Raw genomic sequence first — 23,878 nt, forward strand, 5'->3', positions numbered from 1 at the left:
ATATATATATATTATAGGACATATAATTCAGATCTTGATTTATTTTGACATCAGCAACTGATTTGTGTTTTAATGGCCACTCTTTAACAAGTTTTAAGTACAAGAGTTACCAACTATTACCCATTATTTCATTTCATATATTATTACTATTTATGCATGTTATTACATCTACTCTTTTGTATACTGGAAATTTTGTTTTTCACTATAGGAATATCTTCACAGCAAAGGTGTGACCCATCGAGATTTGAAGCCAGAAAACTTACTTTTGGATGCTCAAAGTAGGAAAGAGAAATTAGAACAAAAAAAATAGGTGCTGTTAAGAATATGAAATAATTTTAACTTTCAGTATATTACTCCTTCACAATTGACAGGCACCAGCACTGACAATTGAAAGTGCCCATATAAAATGATATCAAGGGTTTATTAAGAGACCCCTGCCAAATCTCTAATGATACCTGCTGTTTTGGGCACACTGCTGGTCGTTTTATTCTATTTAAGAAATAAATGTTTTATTTCAGATTCTGTTATTATTTATCATGATATTGGCTATGCAAGCAGCTGTTATTTCTATACACAGACAAGCTCATAGATGACTTCACGTGACCCTGTTGGCTGCTGTGTCTCTGATACTTTAATTTTAATTGGTCTAAACTAGCGATGTTACACGTACAGTAATGCGACATTTTTTTAACTATATTGTTGTATATAGATATCAAATATTTGAATCTGAGAATTTAAGTCTGTGTTTCAGTGTAAATTACAAAACTGAATATTAATTATTAGCAACTTCAGACAAGCAAGAAGAGTTTTTGCAAATTTAATTTTTGACCTAAATTGCAATCGATGAACTACTTTCTCATTAACACGAGGCCACGAGGGCTGCCGTATTAATTGGGGGTTGTCATACTTCAATGGCATGTTGTAAACATGCCTCAGTTTAACCACATAAACTATGTTTACAGAAAAATAGTATAGTTTGATCAATACAAAGAAATATTTATTGTCCAGTTTTTTAAACAAATAATTGAGATATGGCATCAGCCTGCTGATGGCCTCCACGGACTTTTTGTAGGGCCGTTTACAGCCATTGCTCATTTTTCAAATGTGAAGGACTGATAAATGTTGTTGTTTTTTGTTATATTATAGTGTGTACCAAAACAAATAGGCAATAATGATTAGTTTAATCAATTTTTAAACTCTTCATATTCTTAAAACTAAACCGATTATTTTTTAGTGTATTTTTAGAAATAGAAATTGTTCTTCCCTTTTATATAAATTGCAGCTTGAATATGTCTGTAGTCTGAACTGAATCTTAAGGATGAAAGTTATAAGTTAGCAATTTATTTATATTATGATGTATCAACTGTGAAAATTTATGATTTAAAATGTCCAAATATTCAAATATTACGTGATATTTGATGATATATAGATCCACTCTTTATTAATAGATATGTAAATTTAAAGCACTTTTACATTTATTTATTTAACTTGAACTTGTTTATCATTTCATTTACTGAAAAACAATGAAAATACATATATTTACTTCATGCATATAAATATATATATGATATAGTTAGAACTGATCTACCCAGCAATTTCAATTTTAAATTTTAAATAAACCTTGGTTTTTGTACAGCTTTTAAGGTCTTACCAGTCTTTTGCTACAGATTCTCAGTATAAAAGTTCTAAAATACTCTATTTTTAATGAAGATATTCTGTTGTAACTTTTAATAATAAACACTTGTTTTATGTATAGTTGTGTAAATATGTATGTTTTCACTGTAGATATACTAAAAATCTCTGACTTTGGGATGGCAACAGTATTTCGTTACCAAGGAAAAGAACGTATGTTAACCAAAAGATGTGGCACCTTGCCCTATATAGCACCAGAAGTTTTGGTTCGAGAGTATAATGCAGAACCAGCAGATATATGGAGTTGTGGTGTAATTTTGGTTGCATTGCTAGCAGGAGGTAAGGAATAGCTTTCCTTTCTTCGCCTCTCCTTGAAAGACTTTAAAAACAAGTCATTATATTGATACTCTTTCAAAGATGACATCAATATGAATACTGTCTATTGAAATAATTGGTGAACTAATCTCTCTTGCTTATGGACTAGGTGTGGCTTAGTTGATAATGTGCTGAACTGTATATTCAAGTATCTATTGTTCATGTCCTATTTCTGAGAAAAAAAGCTGTTCACTATGGGAGTTTGGTTGTGTTATAAGAGTGATAGTTATCAAAAACCACTCTTTGATTAAAATACCCCAAGAGTTGGTGGTGGCTGTTGAGTAGTGGCTTCCCTATAATTTATCAATTCAAAATTAGGGATGGCTAGTGCAAATTATCCTTGTAACCTTGCATGAACCAAAGCAAACCAATTACCTGCTCATTCATGAACTAGTCCAACAGAACTTTGAAAACATCAAACATATAAGCATGATCTGCATTGCAAACTTTTCAAGTAACTAATAACATTTAGGAGAGATGTAATTATTTAAAAAGAACTTGGGGCCTAGGTTTTGAAAGTTAAGAGACCACACAATCACCATCAGGTTTTTGTTTCCGTGAGAAGGTATTTCTTAGAAATGTTATATAAAAGTATTGATAAAATGAACAATAACTGATTGCAGGTTCCAAGATAAAAATGCAAATGTTTAAGCAATTGTGATATAAAAAAAAAAGCATCATGTTGCATGTGAAACTAGAAAGTAGCCCTAAATGATTTAGTAGTATTTGAAAAAAAATTAAATGTGTTATTCCACAATGAATATATTAAGTAACATAGTTAATATGGAAAAAAACGCAAATACATATTACTTTTTATCTCTCTTATATGTTAACAAATGTTTCTTTCATTCAATATTTTATGATGTAATGACAAACTTATTTATGCATTTATATTTCAGCAACCTAGTAATACAAATATTTATTTTTTTTGTGATATATTTATACTGAAAGTAATATTAGAAAAAGTGTAATAAAAACTTTGAGAAGAAAAAGCAATTATAGTTGGAAATAAAGTATTTCATGTTTTAAATGTGTACATGTTGTTTGCTAAATAAATTCAGAATTCTGAGACAAAAAAAATTATAAAACCCTAGAGAATTTAATAAAGAATATATAATTAACCTAGCATCTTGTATATTTTATGAAAATATTAAAATATAGTACTCATTGTATATTTATTTACTAGCTATAGTTCCAATATTTGTACAAAAAACCACATTTTTTGAAGATTTTGTCACAACTATAAACTTGACAAGTTGTAATTGATGTTTTCTGCAATTTAATTTTTGATACGTATGTCTATAAGTAGTATTTAAATGTCTATATATAATAAAAAATACTTTATTTTAGAGCTTCCTTGGGACAAACCACAGTATGATTGCAAAGAATACAGAGAGTGGGAGGAGTGTAAAGTCATTCAGTCACCATGGAATAAAATTGATAATTTAGCTTTATGTAAGTAATAAAAAAAACAGTAAAGTTCATTGTTAGTAGACCAATTTGAAATGTATGTCACATGTGTGGAGAAAGAAGTACTATTTCTTGGAAAATGGAATAATCACATATTAATTGATTTCTTGAAAAATATGTGTAATTGAAGTGTTATTTTATTGTCTTTAAACGTATTAGAGGCTTTACATTAATGATAGCCGGATAATTCAAACAAGTCAAGCTGTAGCTTCTCGTAGATGAAAGAGTCAGTGTAACAGTAGAGAGAGAGTAGTTATAATTATTGTTTTAAAACAAGTTTAGTCAGTATATTAAGTATATGCACTGTATTGTTATGGATTTCTGCATTTTGATTACTTTTAAAGACAGTGTTTGGACCCCATTCTGAGTCCTTCGAGAGATAAAGTATACTCTACCATTTGCCCAATAAAGTTGTATGGGTAAAATATTGACCACATTTTCACTTGTTACTGCTTCAGACATCTTGGTTAGTTGTGGAATAGTGTTTTAAAGTTTAATAGTCCCTGCCATTGTGAGTAGAGTTCAACAATTATCACAGATTATTTTGGTTGGATATTTAAGAACAATAAGCAAACAAAATTAAAAAAGTATTTTAACATAGTTAAATTTCTTTGCAAGTTTTGTACATGAGATATTTTTTTTCACTAAAATGTAGGTTATGATATGAAAATGTAAACATAATTCTTGTTTCAAAGAAGTAATACATGTGGTCAAACTTCACTAATTTTCTTCATGTTTGTGTGAACCAATTGAAAAACAAATAATGAATTTTCCATATAAAATTTTGAACATTTTCAAAGTTTGAATAACTTTTTATTGTTGTAAAATAACTGTACAGAAGCTATAACTTTTAAAAGATTAAACTTGGTTAGAATAAGTAACTCGTTAAGTTGCTTATGCTTTTGGATGTTTTAACTCTTTTTTCCTGTCATGTTTATTGGTAAAGAACTCTCCCAGTGCAAGGTTTATTTTTTATATAGTAAAAATTAACATGTACTTTAACTTGAAACTGGTAAGCTTTAGAAAGATTGGAAGGGAATACTCTTTCTTCATGGTAGTCCAAAATTCGAAACTTCCATGGCAGTGTTGTAGGAGGGGATATATATGTGCCCATGGCAATGAAAGAATACTGGGAATTCTGAGAGTGATCATTAGATATAGTAGCAATCAATGTTCGCTCTAATTTTTTTGAATCTATGTGCAGAATGAATTTTTTATGTTTATTAAGGCAATATGCAGATGTGTGCTACCAGTTGTTGTTGTTGTTTTTTTTTTGAGGGTGGTGGTGGTATTTTTAGACCGTCGACCCAATTGGATTATTGGGCCACCTTGCAATGCTACCAGTTGGTTATTAGGGCTTTAGACCTATTGACTGCCAGGGTCATTAAGGCCGTCAGTGTGTTGAGACTCCTCATAACTAAGGATGTGTGTGGCTGGAATAATTAAGTATGTGTCACTTGATTGGTTGTTGGGTGGCCACTCAGCTTAGAGGGAACACTGATAGCAATGCACAAATAATTCAGTCTTGTTATATTTTGTTGTAATGAAAGAACTGGTATAAACATATCTACAAACATCAGATTGAATAGCAAAGACATTTTTAAACTAAGCTATAATCTCAAGATGGAAATAAGTATTTTTTTTTGCATGAGACACAGTTTATTAACTATAATTATTTAAAACATTCTAGTTAATTGAAAATGTGAGTTGGGGGACATAAGAAAGGCTAAGACATATAAATCACTTATTTTACCCCCAGGTGAAGTAAAAAAAATATCTCCACAATATGTAAGCTGAAAGCATGATATAAGGTAGTTTTTCAGAGTTATTAAATATATTTTAGTGAAGAAATTTATGTTAAACAAGACATCTAATGTATGAGGACTAATTTTTTTTTCTTTATCTATAGTATCAACTCATTAAAATTTCAAATATTTTCTTTTATTGTATAGTTTTATTTCTACTGGTTTTCAAAATGCAAGATTCTTATGCTTCTTTCACTTGATGTATGTAGCTTATTTGAACTTAGCTGTAGTAAAAAGTCTCATTTCAGCCTGCTTCCTAAAATTTATCTCTTTCAATAAATATCCATCCAATTCAAAAGAAAAGAGGAGAGCAAATAAATAAATAACAGTGATGTTAGTGTGTTCTATCTAAGGAAAATATTTTTTTCCTGAAAGTATTGATAATGTGTTGTCAGTATTTTTTTAAGTTTAGCAGTAATGATTTTTTATTGTGCAAGAGAATCCTCAGAATAGGGTGCTATTTCTTTCTTTTTTTTTTTTCTCATTAGTTGATAAAGTAGTATAATTGATGTATCTGGCCAGTCTTGATTTCATTAAACTTACATTATTTCAAATTCTTTGTAGCTCTTCTGAGAAAAATTTTGCTGAATAGCCCTTCTAAACGCTACAACATCAGCCAAATAAAAAGTCATCAGTGGATTAATAAAAACATCAAATCCAAAGGTAAAATATGACACTGTTTTAGTTTATAGTAATTGCTTTAATGAACATGTATGTTTTTAATTAGTAGTCCAGTATATTGAGAAAAAAAACTGAAATTAGAAGCAAAGGTTAGTTTTTTTTACTGCAGGCCACCAAATGAGTTATACAGTTAAACAAAAAATATTAATAGAGAAATACATTGGAAATGAACAGTGTATATATATATATATATTATAAATAAATAAAAATACATTTCTGAAGCTCCAAAGAAGAGGAATTTTTAAAGAAAAAAATCCAAAATTATGAAAAAAAAAACTGTTGGGAACCTATATGTATACATTTCAAGTATCATGCTTTTGGGTTACAGTTGTTATAAGGATAATTACAGGCCATTTGACTGATACTTTGAACACACATTTCTCTTTTCCCTGATAGGGCTTTTAACCATCTTTTTGTAATTTCAGGTTTTATTGGAATGAAGTTGAATTTATCATTTGATTATTCATAGTAGTAAGTTTTTTTCATACAACTAAAAACATAATTCTAAATAGGCTTATTAATTGAAGCATAAAAGTATCCAAACCTAAGAATTGAACTGAAGAACTTATAAAATCATTGATAGGTTTTGGCTTTCCATAGACTGATATTCAAAGCCATAACATTGATTAGTAACAGTCTAGATACCACTTCATTTTTGAAACTTGAAGCAAATACACAAATATTGTTGGATGCTAAATTAAAGTGATGATACAAACTTTTACAGCAGAATTATGTTTGTATTTTGTTAAAGTTTGGATGTAAAATAATATGTCAATAATAAGTCAATGTGAATCTTGTAACCTATACCTGATGTAAAAAAACTGGTTATTCAATCAGTTTGAGTCTTATAATCACTACCTGATCTAATCAACTGGTTTGTCAGTCAGTGTAAATCTGGTAACTTCTACTTGATGTGACTGACTGGCTAGTCATCATGATTTTCTAACTTCTTCCTGGTGTAAATCTCTTAATGACTCTTCAAAATCAACTGATTAGTCAGGCTAATTTTTTTTGCACAAATTATAAGCTAGTTTATTGTACCATCAGCTGAGTTCTGCTGCAAAATACTAATGATAGCTTAATAAATTTTTATTTGTAGGGATTTGAATCCTCACAAATACATTGTTCTAGATTTTGCCTTGACACAAATGGATATTTTGAGATCATGTGTAAATACTACATTTTATAGGTTTTGTTGTTTGTATCATGCTCTTTTGACTACAATACATAAGCATTTTGTGTTAGTTGGCATTAAGTTGAATTCATGGAGGGATTTTAAAAGTTTTGAAGGTTTGATTCTGATTGGTTAAAGTGAAGAATGAAGTTAAGGTAAATTGCATATTGATTCTGTAAATTTGTACTAAGTAAAGGTGTATTTTTAAAGTAAAATGGAATACTTCCACATTTATAAAAATAAACCTTGATTAGTACAGTTATTTGCATAACTGTTAAGTTTAAATTCATGAACTTAGTTTTGCTTTCATGATCTTTATGATTTTCATCCTGTGTGATTTTTTTTAGTTGTTTCATATACTTCGGAACTACTGATATCATAAATAACAAGAATATTTATTAAAAAATTATTTTTTGTAATAATTTCAGTTTTTTTGTAGGTTTTCAAACCTTTGAAAGTACTTAATTTGAAATATTATTTCTCTTCCAAACATTATTCTGTTTTCACTAACAGTACTTAGTTTGAAATATTATTTATCTTCCGAACATTATTCTGTTTTCACCAACAGCTCTGTTTAAATTATCAACTTCAAATAATGATTATATTTCACGGAAACGAACCTGCTCAGAAATTGATCATCCAGCAGTTTCAGGAAGGTAAGTGTTAAAATAAACTGAAGAAACCCTTTCACGTTTGTACAATTCCATGATATGCCTTTCTAGTTTTAGCTCATTATTATCAAATAAGTGTTTATTTAGTGGTTTTATTTGTATTTTGTCATGCAACATAACAGAAAAACAAAAACAGATATCTTGATTCATGTCTGTTTCAGACACTAATTATAGTATTTTGTTGGAACCCTGTAAGAATATCCGCATGGTTTAAATTTAATTTATATTTGGTCATGTGATTTTTTTATATTTGCTGCTTTCATGTTAAAAAACACTTGATAGGATAGTTGTTAGATATTGAATCAATTTTTTTAAAATCAAATATATGTATACTGGTACTTCAAATTTTGTTTATCCTGTAACACAGTTTTATCATATAGATTGTTATGAGCAAAAAGGTTTGTACATAGAAAATTTTAGAGTATGTAATGGTACTCCTGTAATTTTATTAGAGATAAAAGGTCAGCCTGGGTGCCATGTTGTTCATAGAAAAGCAAGTTGTACACAACAGCATAAGTATCTGTTTTTTATTTTAAAGTTGTGAAGGAACTCTTGACTACTTAAGTAGACAAAGTATTCCCTTAGTTAGATAGCCGTTACCGGAATTTGAATTGCAAGATAATATCTCAAGGTTACCACAAGTAAACGAAACATTGTTTTTGAATTTTTACTTTTTATAATACTTAAACCAAAGTAACATTGTCACAGGTGGGGCCTAGTGAATTGGTTTTCATGTTATTTTTAATTTGTATCTTTATCATTTATTTTTATTATATTTCTGATTATAAATCATTAAAGATAGAAGATATTATACAAAGTTTATGTAAGTGCACTATTTATCTACAGGCTTTAGTTAACCTGCATCTTTCATTCATATAGTGATGAAAACACTAGTTTATTACTTGGAATAAATTAAAAAAACAAAACAAAATGTATTTTACGTTATCAAGTGAATGTTACTGTAGGATACTGTATACCACATTATAGGCTAGAATGTATTAGAAAGGTTTTAACTGTATTTTTACCAGTGTGTGCTTTATATGCTGTACAAATAAAACTATTGTAGTCATATATAATGGTTTGTTAGTTATTTCCCCATTTATTTGTTTTTGCAATTTCATTGTAGAGATACAGTACCTTGTTAATTTTTAACAATTTAAAGTTATATCACTTTCACACAAATTTGGACTTGACTGTATGAAGTTTTATTTTGGCAACAAGGCCACTGCTATTAGGTCATATTTACATTTTCTTTACTGAGCTAAGTAACTGCTTGAATGGGGAAAGAAAATCACTAATAACAAGTGTAAAAAAAAAAGAGATATGTAAATAAACATAAAATTGTTTTAAAAATGATTACATATATTAACTCTAGTCTGACTCTGTGAAGAAACGTGAGAGGTGTAGCATAAGTGGGAGGTCACTTCGGGACCACTGTTGAATTACCACTACTTTTATCGTTTCTTTACTGACTCGGTGAAGTGAAGAGCAGACTGCAAGCAAGGTCCATGGTTCTAGTCCTAAGTGCCAGGCCATCACGTGCTGCACAATTTGCTCTAAGTTCAGTGTTAGGCAGTTTAATTTTGTGTTCCTAAGTTACTGTTGACCATTACTATTTCATATGGCAACATCTGTCAATTTAGAGGGTTAGAAAAGCTGTAACTGAAAATACCCTATGCAGTTTGGGATACTTACATTATGACTTTCTGCCAACAACTGGCTCTTCAAGTTGACAGCATTGGATGGTAGATGCTTGCATAGCATATGAATCCTAGACTATACTATGATCCAACCTCTTTGTTTATGCATCTAAAGAATGCTAATCCTTTTGTTTTTTAACCCCACTTGTAGTGTGTTTGCTAACTCCAGAATCTTAGAGAAACAATAAATGTTTCTCTAAATATCTAATTGCTTAACTGATGCTACAGGTTATAAAGCAGGTATATCCCAAGCATTTGTAATGTATGTAACTATCATAAGAATTATAAAGGTCTCAGCAATTTATGAAAAGAACAATAGAAGAAAACTTATACTGATATGTGCAAGTAAAGGAATTCTTCCAATGTATTTTTAAGAAGGGCAGGGATACATGATTAGTTTTAAAGATAATCAGTCGTCATTCAGAGATATTTATGTCAATCATTAATTTTTTAATTTTTCTTTTTTATTACATATTTTTTAATATTGATAGATAACTTAGACATAATATTTCTATAAAAAAAGTGCAAACCAGTTAATATCATGTTGTTTTAGGATGTTTTTCTTAACAAAGATGGTCATATGCTGCTTGGTTTGCTAGGAATTATTAGGATTTTTGAAAACGTATGTTTTTATCAGTGGTTAGTCAGCAATCAGATTGCAATGTAATTAAATTGTAGTTGAAAAAACAACTTAGAATTGCTGGTTTTGGACACACACACACACGTTACTAATTGCATCATTTCCAGAGTTATGTGTGTGTGTGTGATGTAAAATGGCTGCAGTTTGTTAAAATTTATTTGTAGTTTATTACCTTCATGAAAATATTTTTTGTTACCACAGGGATGAAGTGGTTATTCGTTTATCTAGCTCACAGCCTGAGCCCTTTATTAGTGATGATTCTCAAGTAGAAGGCAGTGAACTTTCCATAAGGAATGTGGTTCCATATTGCACAAGTTTCTCACAACCTGTTCATCCAGAACATATGCTACTAAGTAGTCAATTACAGGCTACCCCAGGATCCTCACAAGTTTGTGTTTTATCCTATATTATTACATTTGTGGATTACACATTTTTAGAATAGTATTTGAATACAATATTTTAAGACTCTAAAAAAGCTTAAAAATTATCTTGTTATATTTTTTCTTTCTTAATTACTGTTATGACAGAAAACTTAGCTGTACCATACTTTCAGTTCAGTGGTAAAAAGAAATAACTTCTTTCTTTGTAACTTAATTCTAATACATCAACTTTTTGAAACATATTTTCATTTTATTTTGAAATGTTACAGTTCTTTAGTGTAGGATAAATCGGTAGGTGAGCAAGGCTGTATGGCTGAATGTATCAATGAGTAGAGATACTTAAGAAAGCCCAGCTTCATCACCTCTAATATGCTGACAGAGCCTTAGAATTTAATGTATATATTCATTTATGTGTTGTCTTTTCTTACCATTTAGAAGTAATTAAGTTTATATTTCTGGTACGTAAAGATAAATATTATATATATATATATATATATATATAAGTTAATGAATAAATTTCTTGTTTCTTAAACTCTTAATTAAAAGTAAGGGAGTTAATGTGTCTGTCATCAAATTCTAGTCTCCAATGCAAAGACTTGTCAAAAGGATGACAAGATTTTTTGTGAGCACTGATCTGGAAATGACACTAAAGGAGCTCTCTGCTGTTTTTGAAAAGTTAGGATACAGTTGGAAAGAGAATTCTGGACAGGTCAGCTTTTATTAGTAATATGGTTTTATGTAAATTTCGTTAATGAGAATATTAATGTTTTTTATTTAAAACATTTTACTGTAAAGAGGATAAATAAGACAATGTTTACTGGAGAGAATTTTAGTGATTTGTTTAAGAAATTAACATGTTTTTTAGGATTTTGAATTTTCCTTTTTTAGCTTTCTGTTCTCTGAATTGTCTTTTATCTCTCTAGAATATTATGCACTTTGTTGGGTATTTAGATAGATTAAGAATTTTTTTTGTTGCTACAAATCATATGTGAATGGCACACCCACATTGCCTTTGGGAGTATTTTATTATATCTAGTGCTAACTGCCTAGTGATTAATTGAAATTTTGGTTATGAAAATAAACAGAGAAATTAACTTTATATGATTACTTAATAACACATTTCAGTTCGATTGGTAAATAAAACTGAGCTCCATTTGTGTGTTCACTCACAGAGAAGCACTTTGAGCTGCTTTTATTATAATGTTATTGCATGTCTACAGGGCTTACAGAAGAAATGAAAATGAACATTTTGTTTCTTCTTGATGTTGAACTATGCACTAAAAACTAAGAAATGTTAAATACAATACACTACCACTCACATATATTATTATTTTTCCAGTTACCTCTGTTCCAGACAACACTAGTGCATTAAATTAATTGATTTCATTTGGTAAGAAATGTGAGTTCTTATATGCCAAGCCACTTTGGTATCTGTATTTGTGGGGAGAAAGAACAGTCAACTATTCAAAAGTGCTCAAGTTTTGGGTTTTTTTTTGGAATTCATTGCACTTTTTGTATGTGATTCTGTGAGCTAACTCTTCTATTAAAATAGATGTTATAGATTTAGTGATGTATATAGTGAGTAAATAGAAATTTGCATCTAAATGTTTTGCATCTCATCCATCTAACCTGAGTTTATTGTGGTGTAAGTTAAAGCTCTGGTACCAATCATGTTAAGATGTGGATGTTGTTTGAATCTCATGTGTTGTAACTAAACTTACTTAATAAGCATTGGTATTCATTGATCAACAGTGATTTCCAAAAAAAAACAATATAGTTGAAATGCTAGTAAAGTACTTTTAGTTCTTAGTAAACAAGTAAAAATAGATTAGTATGTCAGCAAAAAATATAGGCAGTCTCATTGTGTTAGTTTTTAACACTTGTTAAATATTTACCCTAATATTGTGTTTTGATGTAATATTTTAAGAATTTTCAAGTTATAGAATCTAAAACTAGCTATAAAGACCTGTCTTATAATTGCTTTTGCTCTAAATTTGAATCAAAATGTATGCAATTGTGTGGGAAATGCTGTTAAAAATCCAGTAATGGTTGCAAACTAAGAAAAATGTTGTTAGGTTTTACTTTTCTTATTTTATCTTCTTATACTTTTTTATGATTAATCCAAAAGAAATTAATATTTATGCTAATATCAAACATGTTATTATCTATAATTTACATTTGATAACTTATCTTAAGATAAACATAACAATAAATTGTGTACGCAGACTACCATACCTTATGGGATAGAACATTCAGTTAAAAGATAGCTTTGGTTCTAAAACACTATGCTGAAAGTATCAATATTTATCAAACTTTCTCTGAATCGCTTAATCTTAAAAAGTTTGATTGTGTGTTTTGAATGATGTTTAGTGTAGTGGTTATTGGATAATTTCAATATAACAGATGCTGTAGAATTGGAAAAACGTCTATATTGAAATTATATAGAAAATAAAATACTTGAGATTTGGGATTTATTCAAGGAAAAAAGTATTAAATTTTATATGTAACAAATTTGGATTGATTTCAGCACACTCGAAGTTAAATTATTAGTGTTTGAGAATTTCATGAATTGTGTCTGAGCTTAATGTGGAACTCATAGTCTCATAGGAGGAGAGTCATAACTTTGAACAAAATAGCACTGATTTGATCTCTTAACTTGAATACAAGTGTAGTTTTATAAATTTTTATCCAGTTGCTGTTCATTTACATCAGCTGTCATGCTGTGATATAATTACCTTTATCTTAGCTTCAAGAAATCATAGGGTACTGATTGAACCACATTTTTTGTTCGTTTGATCTATAAAAATAATCTTTCAGTTTAGCATTAATTTGCATAGAAGTTGCAACAAAAAACGGAGATGGGTGATATGCTACTTGAAGAAAAGTTGTATATGAACAACTCCCACTACATTTACAGTCTTGATTTCTTTTATAAGCTTGTGAAAAGCTTGCTTTATCATTTTATACTTTTTAAAAGGATAAAATTCTAATTATTTGTGTGAATACTGTTTTGAGACTGTTGTTGATCATTTGAGTGTTTTAATTATTTTATACTTCATTTAAGTTATGATGTTGAAGTCTGGTAAGAAAAGAAATGTATTTTATGAAACATGATGAGGTAGAATTAATTAAATCATTTTGCAGTTGACCATATCTAGTTTTGTTTTGCTGACAAGGCTGATGTGTTAGGCATTGTTTACATTTGGCCATATAGGCCTAGGTAACTGCTTGAATGGGCAAAGAAAATAACTTAAAAGAAATATAAAAACAAATACATAAATGAATGTAAAATAGGTTTAAAACTTTTACATATATTGAATGAAATTTTCTGATTAACAATTTAAAGAAAAAGTTAGAGTTGCTTATAATTTGACATGGTAAAAAGTTATTTTTGTTGTCGCTAGTTATTGTAAATACTGAAACAGTGTGCTTTGTTTTTCAATCAAACCATTATATAATTTATAAAATAAAAGGAAAGTTTTAAAAGAATGTAGGAAGACATAAAAGTCAGTAATTAAAATCTACAACAAAGGTTAGCATTTTTAACTGTTTCTTAAAAAAATGTTACTATGTTTACAATTAAATCTTTTTGAAACTTCAAAGCTGCAAATTTATAAAAAATATCACATATAAAAATAAGATTTCAATTTCAGAGCTATGTATGTAGTAAACTTCCATGAATTTTTCAAATGCATAATATAACTATTAGTAGAGTTATTATGGTGTGTTATGTAGTAGAGTTATTAACTTTTTATACAGGTTTCATACTAGTTTCATCAGGATCCCAATACTGATTTTGCTTTTAGTGCTAAGTAATATAAATATTCCAAATATTAACTGAAGCTTTTGTTCATTTTAAAAAAAAATAATAATTGTGCTCATTTTAACTGAAAAGCCCTGACTTTGTTCCTTGGAAACTAGAAATACTTAACTATTGTGAAAAATTGAATTGACAATTTCTCAAAAGAAATTTTTTAAATGGATGAATTTTCCCAATTGAAAGACATTGTTAAAACTTAGGGAGTAAACCATGTCATAAATGTTTTGTTAGTGATTTTAAACTCACTATATATATATATATTCTGCTAAGTGTGACTATACACTTACTAAATGTCAAAAAATAGTGAACAATGTACATCCTCATTATGAGTATAAATTATCCATAGCATCTTTTTAATAGTTCACAACATGTATACACAGAAGATTTGATCCATACAAACACATACTAGTATTGTTCTATAGTTATCAGTCCATAGTAAAATAATATAGAAACAATTATTATTCCATTATTATTATTAGTCCTTTATGAAAGTATTGTGGACATGTTGATTGTCCTTTAGCCACTATATCATTAAAAGTGTAATACTAATATGCAAGTTTTCTTTTATTCATTATTTCTTTATAAAGTAATGTAAATGCACTGGTTAAGGAAGTAATGTGGACACATCCTGTAGCCACGCAGTCATTAGTGCACTGCTACAATAATTATATTATTTATATAGTTTAAAATTAGTTGAATCTTGTAAAAATGTCAATTGTGATCATTTAGCACAAAACCCACCTAATTTTAGTCAGTAAGTTTAAGAACTATAGAATTCCTTATATTAATGTAACTTCTTGTTCAAGGTTGTTTGATTTAAAATATTGTAAGACAGAAAAATAAACATTTCATCAATTGTCTTCCCCAGGATAAAGTATAAATGATAAAATGTTTATAGAATTTGGCAATAGAATTGATCTTATCCCTTCTCTTTCTTTTATATATAGATTACAGTAACTACTCAGGATCGACGAAAGATGATGCTTACATTCAAGGCTAATCTTATAGAAATGACTGATATACTTGTAGACTTCAGATTATCAAGAGTAAGTTTAGAGTTTAAGTTCATAAAGTATTCTTGTTGAATTATAGGAATATTGCAAATGTATCGCTGAAAAATTTAAGAGATTTATTTATTATTATTATTATTACAAATAATATAGAAATTATTTATTTTGGTGTACTTGCAACTGCTGTGTATTGTCTCAGTATTGTTTGTGGACTTTCAACAAAGTAAGAATAATTTTACACCAAAATAATTTATTTACTCGAAGTGAGAGAAATGGTTTTAGAAGTCCCTGAAAAAAAAACTTGAGTATATAACAGTTAGAACAGTAATACACTTCGTGGTCTTGGTTAAAATATGTTGGATATGTTCTGAACATATGTTCTGCTTATATTACATCAATTTCTACTTTCATTAGAGTATATTAAGTGCCTAAAAGTCTTTTTTGATAGCTAAATTTTTATTTTACAAAATCTACACTGATATTAACAATAAGCATAATCATTAAGTTTAATGCATGACTTTTGTCTTGTTTGTATTGCTCTGTCTTACTTCACCAACATCAATGGTTCAACTGTCTCTTATTGAAAGCATATTTTCCTTGCAAATTTTCTCCATAACTGTCTGATTACTTGAACAGTTATGGTTTCTCAGCTTTAGATAATGGTGTTTTTACAATTAATAGATTCTCTTATAATCATGTTACAAGTCAAAATATTAAACATAGCAACTTTTTAGTCTGCAGTGAAATGTGTATGTATGTCTCAATATAATCTGAGACTTAACTTGTACTACTATTTCTTCTGTACTAAACCCTTGCCAGTCAGAGTTTTAGAAGTGAAGACTTTCACTGAATTTTCTGATTATGATCTTTCACATTAAGACTCACATCTTATGTCATTTATGAAGAACAGTATATTTTCAATAATTCTTCATTTGCTTTAACTATTACATTTTTTTTAAAGAGAGAGATGTTTTTAGAAAAATAAAAGGACTGGACCTTGGATGTCTTGTTCTGAAAAAAATAAACACTTTCAGTAAAGTTGTTGTTGTAAAAGCATTTTTGCTTCCCTTGTTTTAACAGCTGATTATAACAGATACAATTTATGCTAGTGGAAGAATGTAAGCTGAGAATACAGAAAAGATCAGTTTAACAATAGCATCCTTCCTTTTTCTGATGTAGTGCCTTGTCAAAGTAGTTAGATGCTAAATGGTTCACACATAATATAATTAACAATGAATATGTCATGTTTTTTTTTGTACCTCCCCCACTTCCAGTGTGGTTAGATGTGACCTGACCAATCTCGAAGCGGTTAACAGCTATAAGATTAGAAAGGGTGCTAGTTACGATAGGGGTAGTGTTGCACTGCTATTGGTGGAAGATTGCTGCATAATCATTTGCATGTTAGTATGCAGAGATAAGTGGGAGTATCAAGGCTATTGGCGAGCAAAAATTTGTGCTGATAGAGAACAGTACAAGTCGAGAAAGGTTTTGTGAGAGAAGGTATCTGTCTGAAATACATTTCCAGTTTAAGAAAATGTTAACTTTCTGAAACCATTGACCTAGGTATATTTCAAAGATTTATAATGTGAATGGCAGTTCTCCAACATCAGATATCTAGGCATGCTGAACAAAACAAAAATTAGATTCATTAGTTTTAAAAGACAGGACACTGGATCACAGAGCATATGAGTTTGCAACATGCTGCTCCTTTAGCAACAAAGACATACTGGTGATACAATAGGGAAAACGTTAGAAGATCTAATGATTATATGAGAAATGAAAAAAAATCATAGAGCAAATATTGTGAAAGGTTCTAATGATGCTGGATTGTTAAGTAAATTATTTACTCCACATAACACAACAAATGATCTTGAATGCTTTTCCTTTAAAAAACTAAAGTTGCTGATGCCTTATTATTTAGTAAAAGAGTGATAGAAATAAACTAAATTAAATGTGATTTGGAAAACCAAACTATTCGTCTACCATACTAAAATTATTCAAATTCATTTGAAGTTTAACAAGATTTGTTTGTTTGATATAAGAGAAGAGGATCATATACTTTGGACAATGGATTTATACCAAACGAAAACAAAACATATATTATTGATAACTGAATTTGTTTAATAATTTTTGTAATCTTTACTTAAAAAAAAAATCAAACATATTAGTGTAATGGCTATTGTGCATTAATGAAATAATTGACCCTATGTGTGTTAGTTACTTTGTTATTTACAACTTCCTATAGAATATTTTAGGTTAAATGTTGTACTGTTCATAATAAATGATAGGAAAATTTCAACTATTCAGCTGCTGAATAAGTACTACTATCCCACAAATTAATCAATTAGGCTGGATACCAAATATTAGCAGATGTTTCATTGTCACACATTCCATTTTTGGTGTGCGGGCATGAGTCTGATTTTGTTATTTCTTGCATGTTAGTTGGCGAAACCATCTATTAATGAAAGTATTTTATCTAGCCTTGTTTTAAGGATCTTACCCCCCTATATTGGAATTATTATCCTGTAATTAATCCAGATTGTGTGTCTGCATCCAAGATATTTATAGTTTATTTTTTCTTCTTTGTCTCAAGTAAGACAATAACTTTGCTATCACATGAAATTTTGGTTTGTTATTGTGTGTTTTAAATAATCAGATATATTTTATGAAAAACTTACTATTATTACTTCTTATGAATATTACTGCTTTGGAACTTGTTGAGCTATTTCACCATTTTCTCATTCTTCACATACCTGCCTCATTCTTCTTTTTTTTCATAAAAGACTCAACAGTTTCTAAATTTTTAGAGATTTTTGATAGATTCTGGCTTGCAGGGTAATCTGACAACTTAATTTTTTGTTTGTGAGATGTTATTTCTGAAATACAAGTTGAGCATCTTTGAGTAGAATTGTACTGAATAGAATTGCTCTAGCAATATCCACCTACATTGTACACACTAAGAATAAACTGATTCCTTGATCAACAGACAGGATAAGGTGGAAAGATAGTAATTAAATGAGAACAGACCTTTGCTGCATGGAAAATGGAGCTTGATGATGATGTTTCATCAAAAATGTCGTGTGGGAAAAGGATTGAATCAATTTGAGTAACTAGTGTGTCTTACATATTTAGGAATCTTTTAAAAAGAACACTGTTGTTGAATGTAAGCCAAAGAATCTGTTGATTTTTGTAGAGGTGGAAGAGTCAAATTAAAAGTGGAGGGCCCAAGATTTATTTGACCAAGCAAAATGAATGATTGTGCACTGCAGTTACGTCCAACACGGCTGGGGTCCACAGCTTGCTTTAGGGCCCTGGAAGCTCTTGGGCTCTAGATTAAATTTTATACATTCTCCTACTTTTCATGATAGTAATTTCCTAATTTTCATGCATATTTACTGGGACAGATTGAAAAGTGAGGGAGGGGGGTTGCTTCCTATACTACTGTTTTGTCTAGTTAATATTGAATACCACTGAAACATGTCTCTAGTCTTTAATAAGTTTGGTATTAGGCTTTACATGGTCTACTTACAAACTGGTCACCAGATTTGTATGGGTACTAGATTATATCTTACTATCCTAACATCTCACTTATTCAATGTAGATAGAATTGTCCTGGCAAAGGCCACATGTTCTCTCTTCTGAAAAGGGTCACATTCATTTTCTGCATAGATCTGTTCATATGAGATCAACATAGTTTCTTCATGCAGAAGTATGTATTTCTTTAAAGAATAAATGAAAAAAAAGAAGACAATTGTGATTGTGTGAGTTGCCTGTTTTTAATGCATTGATGGTGAAACTATTTTCTTTTCTTTTGTGTTTGTTTCAATAAAAAGGTAACTTTTTGTATATTTGTATGTATAAATTAATGTGTGTGCATTATTTTGAGAGTATTTATTCCAATTAATTAACATGAAACTGTTGTATTTCTGTCAGGGTGATGGCCTAGAGTTTAAGCGCCACTTTTTAGTTATCCGAAACCTACTACACGATATTATAGTAAAAGGACCAATTATGTGGCCTTTAGCTGTCACAACAGAAATGTAATCAACTCCTGATCACTACAGTAAGAAGAGAAGACTACCAAAGAAAAAATTTCTACTTTGTAGCTTTGGTTACAGTGATTTAGCAAGAAAAAGAAAGTTTCCTATGTTAAGAAATTAAGAGTGTTGGTAATTCCTAGTGATTACATTTATGGTAAATTCAGATTTAACAAGATCATTTTTCTAATGTATATTTTGCTCACAGAGAGGGAGTTTTTATTATTTTTGTAGGATTTTGTTTGGAAATTCATCACCTATTTTAAGTATATTCTAGAATTATGTTTTAGTTGTTGTTATCTTTGGTATTCCATTTTCATTTTAAAGAAAGTGTGTATAGGTGAATTTTAAATATTCAGCCAAATGTCCCTCTTCGAATAGACAAACAAAATTTTTTGATTCAAGTTTTCAGTCTGACATTCCTTTTTTTTTATATTTTGTTAGTCAAGTTTGTGATATGAGGTGCCTTTTTTTTACACTTACTATGTTGTACTTTTCGGAGAATGGAGGTGTTGCCTTTTTCTGTATGAAGTTGTTAAAGATTAAAGGTATTTTTCTATTTGAAATATTTTGTGATGAAACTTTTCTATAAAGTTTTTGTAAGTGTATTAATTTTGCTTGCGTTCTGAAATACCCCTTACACCGATTAGTCTAAAGCTTAATAAAGAACAAGTGAAATTAAGGAAGAAATATTTTTTTGCTAATTTGCAGTGCCATAAAATACTATTATTTTTATAATTATAGACAAATATTTGAAGAATTCTTCTTATCATTTCACTGTAATTATTTTGTATACTTTTAACTAAAAATAGCTATTTTGTTTTTTCATAAGAACAAGAATGTACAAAAAATGTAGCTTGAAAAAGGGTAAATAATGATTTTGTGGTAAACAAATTTAACAATTTATGGTTAACTTCTTGCAGGCTAATTTTGAAGCTATTCATACTCATAGAATCAACAAATGTTACAGATGACACTAGTAAAATGTTAAACAGTCACTTTTTGTTAACCTTTTGTTTTCATAACTTGTTACTTCTTTTCTTGGTTTTATTTTAATTTTTTTACCTTGAACATAAGTGAATGCTTGCTCTGCTGACCTCATTTACTTTAACTGTCTTGTTATAGTTCTAATTCAATGAAATGCCATGTTTTTGCTTAGATTCATAATCAGTGTTAACTTTCAGAAAGACTTGTTTGCAAGTTTGTCACCTGAACCTAAATTACAATTCAAAGTATGCCATTTGAAATGTGGATTGAGATTGTCTTACTTTGATAATATCTTTCACAAGTAGTAAGAAATAATATGCTTGAGAAACTAGTGAATCTATGGATAGCTATTTTTAATTTGTTTTGCATGCAAACATATTTCCTAGTTAAAATATGAAAACCTTTATGACCCAAAACTGAAGAAGATATATATGTATATATAAGCTTTGAAAAAGATAAACTCTGAATCTGAGTTTTTTTATGTTATTACTGAAGAACAAAATAGTGATTTTCAACAACTAAGTGATACTTACAGGATGGAGTGTCATTTTTTGTAGAATGCAACATTTTTTTGTATTTCATTAAGAGAAGAATAAATTGGTTATTTTGTACTGTTTTCTATATTTTTCATTATTAATGTCATGTGTTTATGCACTTTGATTCAACAGTAATTAAAATATTAAAAACAAAGAATAAGATGAAATCATGTCATTGCAACAGGAAATTTTTGTCATTAATAATTTGAAAATAAAACTCATTTCCACTGTTCAGACAACTTAATGGTTCTTTAACCAGAATTCATTGCTTTGCTAATTTGCAATATTTATCAAAAACATTGCTCCCATTATAAAATTACTTGCATTTGTATTTATTATGTAGTGGTAAGTTCCTTTTTCACTTTGTTGAATACTTATTCACAATAGGCAGTCCAGGAAAACTTGTTTAGTTTCTTTAGTAGTTTGTATAGAAGATGAGCTATGTCAAAGAATTTTACTAAATGATGATAGTAGGAGCACAGTCTTGTTTGTGTCTGTTGACATTCACTCTCCACTGACTTTGTCTAAGAATACTTCTTTCACTTTCTTCAACTGATTAACTACTTTTTCATCTATTCACTTAAGATTTTCCCCTGTTTGATTAATTTGAGAGCCTCAGATTGTTTTGTAACTGGTCAAATGATGTATTGGGGCTGCATCATTTGTACAGCCAAAGTCATGAGGCTCACTGGAAAAGGTATCTTAGTATTCTATGAGTAAAACATGTAACTTATGGCACTGATCAGTTGCAAGACTTTCAAACTTTTTGCCTGTAAAAGAGCTCCTGTAAATGAGATAAATTTTTTCACATGTGAAAACTTAACATCAGACTTCCTAGTTTATAAGGTGTGGAAGTATTACCTATACAACTTCATATTTTACAATGTTCTATTCAGAACCAACATGAATTTCATAGTTTATTGTGTTCATTGCCCTTCAAATGACATTCTTATTCAACATATCCACAAGAGCTCATCCAAATAGTAATCTTAAGATAAGCTAGTGTTTAGTTCTACTATGTGCCAGCACTAGGTCTAAAGTTATTTTATAAGTATTTAACTTTTTAATGGTATAAACACTCCTCTCCTTGTTTTCACTGGAACTTCAATCTCAGATTTTATTGTTGTGCAGTATATGATGCCCAAAGACTGGTATTCTATTCTATTATTCCTTGTTTTTTTTCATGGATTCTACTTCTTTGAAAACCTCAAAAAATCGATGTTTTTTTTTTGCCTCAGGGGGAAGTGAAGATATAGCCTATCCTTCGTCAAGACTGTTTATGTAAGTAACCTTCTAGAAGTAACCCTATTACAGAACTTAGCAGTTATACAGGAGTAAACTTCAAAAATCAATGTTGGTCATCCTGAGTTGGGGTTAGCATGTAATGATAGTGACATTGTTGTTATAAAAATGCTAATGCGAAAGATTCCTCCGTGTCAGAAATATTATGGCAAAATTGATTATCTGCTAAGACTTTGCTTCTGGAATGTTAGAACTATGCAAAAAGATGGAATTTTGGAACAGATGTTTGTGAAATATAAAATGGATCTTGGTGATAAAGATTTACAGAATCTGGTAGAAAACACTAAATGACAATAATATACTTCTTTACCGTGGCAGAATTGGTATGCTGTGTAAAGATGGTGTTGGACTCTTGATAAGTAAAAAAAAAAAGTGTTAACAGATTGGAATCCTGTTAATCCAAGGATTTTATCTGCAAAGTTTTAAGCCTTAAACAATGTAATATTAGAATAATATGTTAAGCACTAACTAATGAATGTGATGATGAGCAGAAAGGTGAATTTTATGATGCTCTACAAAGTGAAGTGGATGAAGTGACTGGAAGATAGGTTTAAATAAGCCTTGGTGATACGATTGCTAATATTGGCAATAGAAATCATGGAATTGAAAAAATTATGGCTGTACAAGGAATGAGTGAAGTAAACAATAATGGCAGCTGTTTTATCAATTTTCGTGCACAAAATAATCTAGTCATTGGTAGAAGTATATTTGAGCATAAAGATATACATAAATATAGTTGGATATCACCAGGTGGTGAGATCAAAAATTAAACTGATCATTTAGCTACTTTTGGTAAAGTGAAGAAATACTCAATTATATGTCCTTGGAGCAGATATTGGTATTGATCACTGATTGATATTAGTAGAGTACTACAAGAATCTAAAAAACGAATTTGTTTTGGAGTATTGAAATAGATTTACAGTATTATAAACTATGGATAATGATAATGTAGACAGCACAGTTGAAGTTTAAACACTATAATATGAAATTTATAAAACATATAAGGAAGCTGGATATTCAGTAAAGCATGAAAGAAAAGCTTGAATATCAGATGAAATGTCAAGATATGAATGGGTCAATTACTGTAGTTTACACAAAGCAATTAAAAGACTAGGATGAAGGGAAAAGTGAAATTATGACAATCTCACTGATGAAGCTCATCAGGGAATTTTATGGAGGCAAGGGTAACTCATTAATTTATTCAAGAGATCATTGGGAATAGAAGAACAATGAAGAAATTATCAGTTAGAGATCATAATGAAGTAAAGATAGCAGGTGAGGTAGGAATTATATTGAGATGGAAGGGGCACTTCAAAGAAATTGTGAATTGGTTAAATTAGGATGATGGAAATACCTCCAAATGAACTGAATAAAGACTGCAATGAAATTAACATTGAAAAAATAGGGAAGTTGAACAACTTGAAGGTGCCTGGAAGTAATAGAGTTTCAGGTGAAATGCTAAAAGTTGATAATAACTAAACACAAAGAATGTGATGAAATTATTTAATAAGACATGGAGAACTGGGGTGATACAAGACGATTTGAAACATCGAATTGTTATAAAGATATCGAAGAATGAGGACTAATTGGTATGTGGAAACTGGAGAGGAATTACCCTCATATCTACTGTTGCTAAAGCTTTTAGTCTTTTCCTTCTA

General features: G+C 29.4%; 1 protein-coding gene across 2 annotated transcripts in view; it reads left to right on the plus strand.

Annotated features, from left to right (window-relative positions):
• LOC106467656 (serine/threonine-protein kinase Chk1-like) overlaps nt 1-20,993 on the plus strand; it is a 33,026-nt gene extending 12,033 nt beyond the window's left edge. For both annotated transcript variants that reach the window (XM_013928031.2, XM_022396557.1), the window contains exons 6-14: nt 209-278; nt 1,786-1,971; nt 3,358-3,462; nt 5,847-5,945; nt 7,706-7,793; nt 10,350-10,536; nt 11,109-11,237; nt 15,296-15,394; nt 19,292-20,993. In XM_013928031.2, coding sequence (XP_013783485.1) covers nt 209-278; nt 1,786-1,971; nt 3,358-3,462; nt 5,847-5,945; nt 7,706-7,793; nt 10,350-10,536; nt 11,109-11,237; nt 15,296-15,394; nt 19,292-19,402 — 1,074 coding nt within the window. In that variant the 3' untranslated portion in view covers nt 19,403-20,993. The remainder of the gene's footprint in view (nt 1-208; nt 279-1,785; nt 1,972-3,357; nt 3,463-5,846; nt 5,946-7,705; nt 7,794-10,349; nt 10,537-11,108; nt 11,238-15,295; nt 15,395-19,291) is intronic.
• Nucleotides 20,994-23,878: the final 2,885 nt, after the last annotated feature.

Source organism: Limulus polyphemus, unplaced genomic scaffold (genome assembly GCF_000517525.1).
Source record: "Limulus polyphemus unplaced genomic scaffold, Limulus_polyphemus-2.1.2 Scaffold82, whole genome shotgun sequence".
NCBI classification, from domain to species: Eukaryota; Metazoa; Arthropoda; class Merostomata; order Xiphosura; family Limulidae; genus Limulus; species Limulus polyphemus.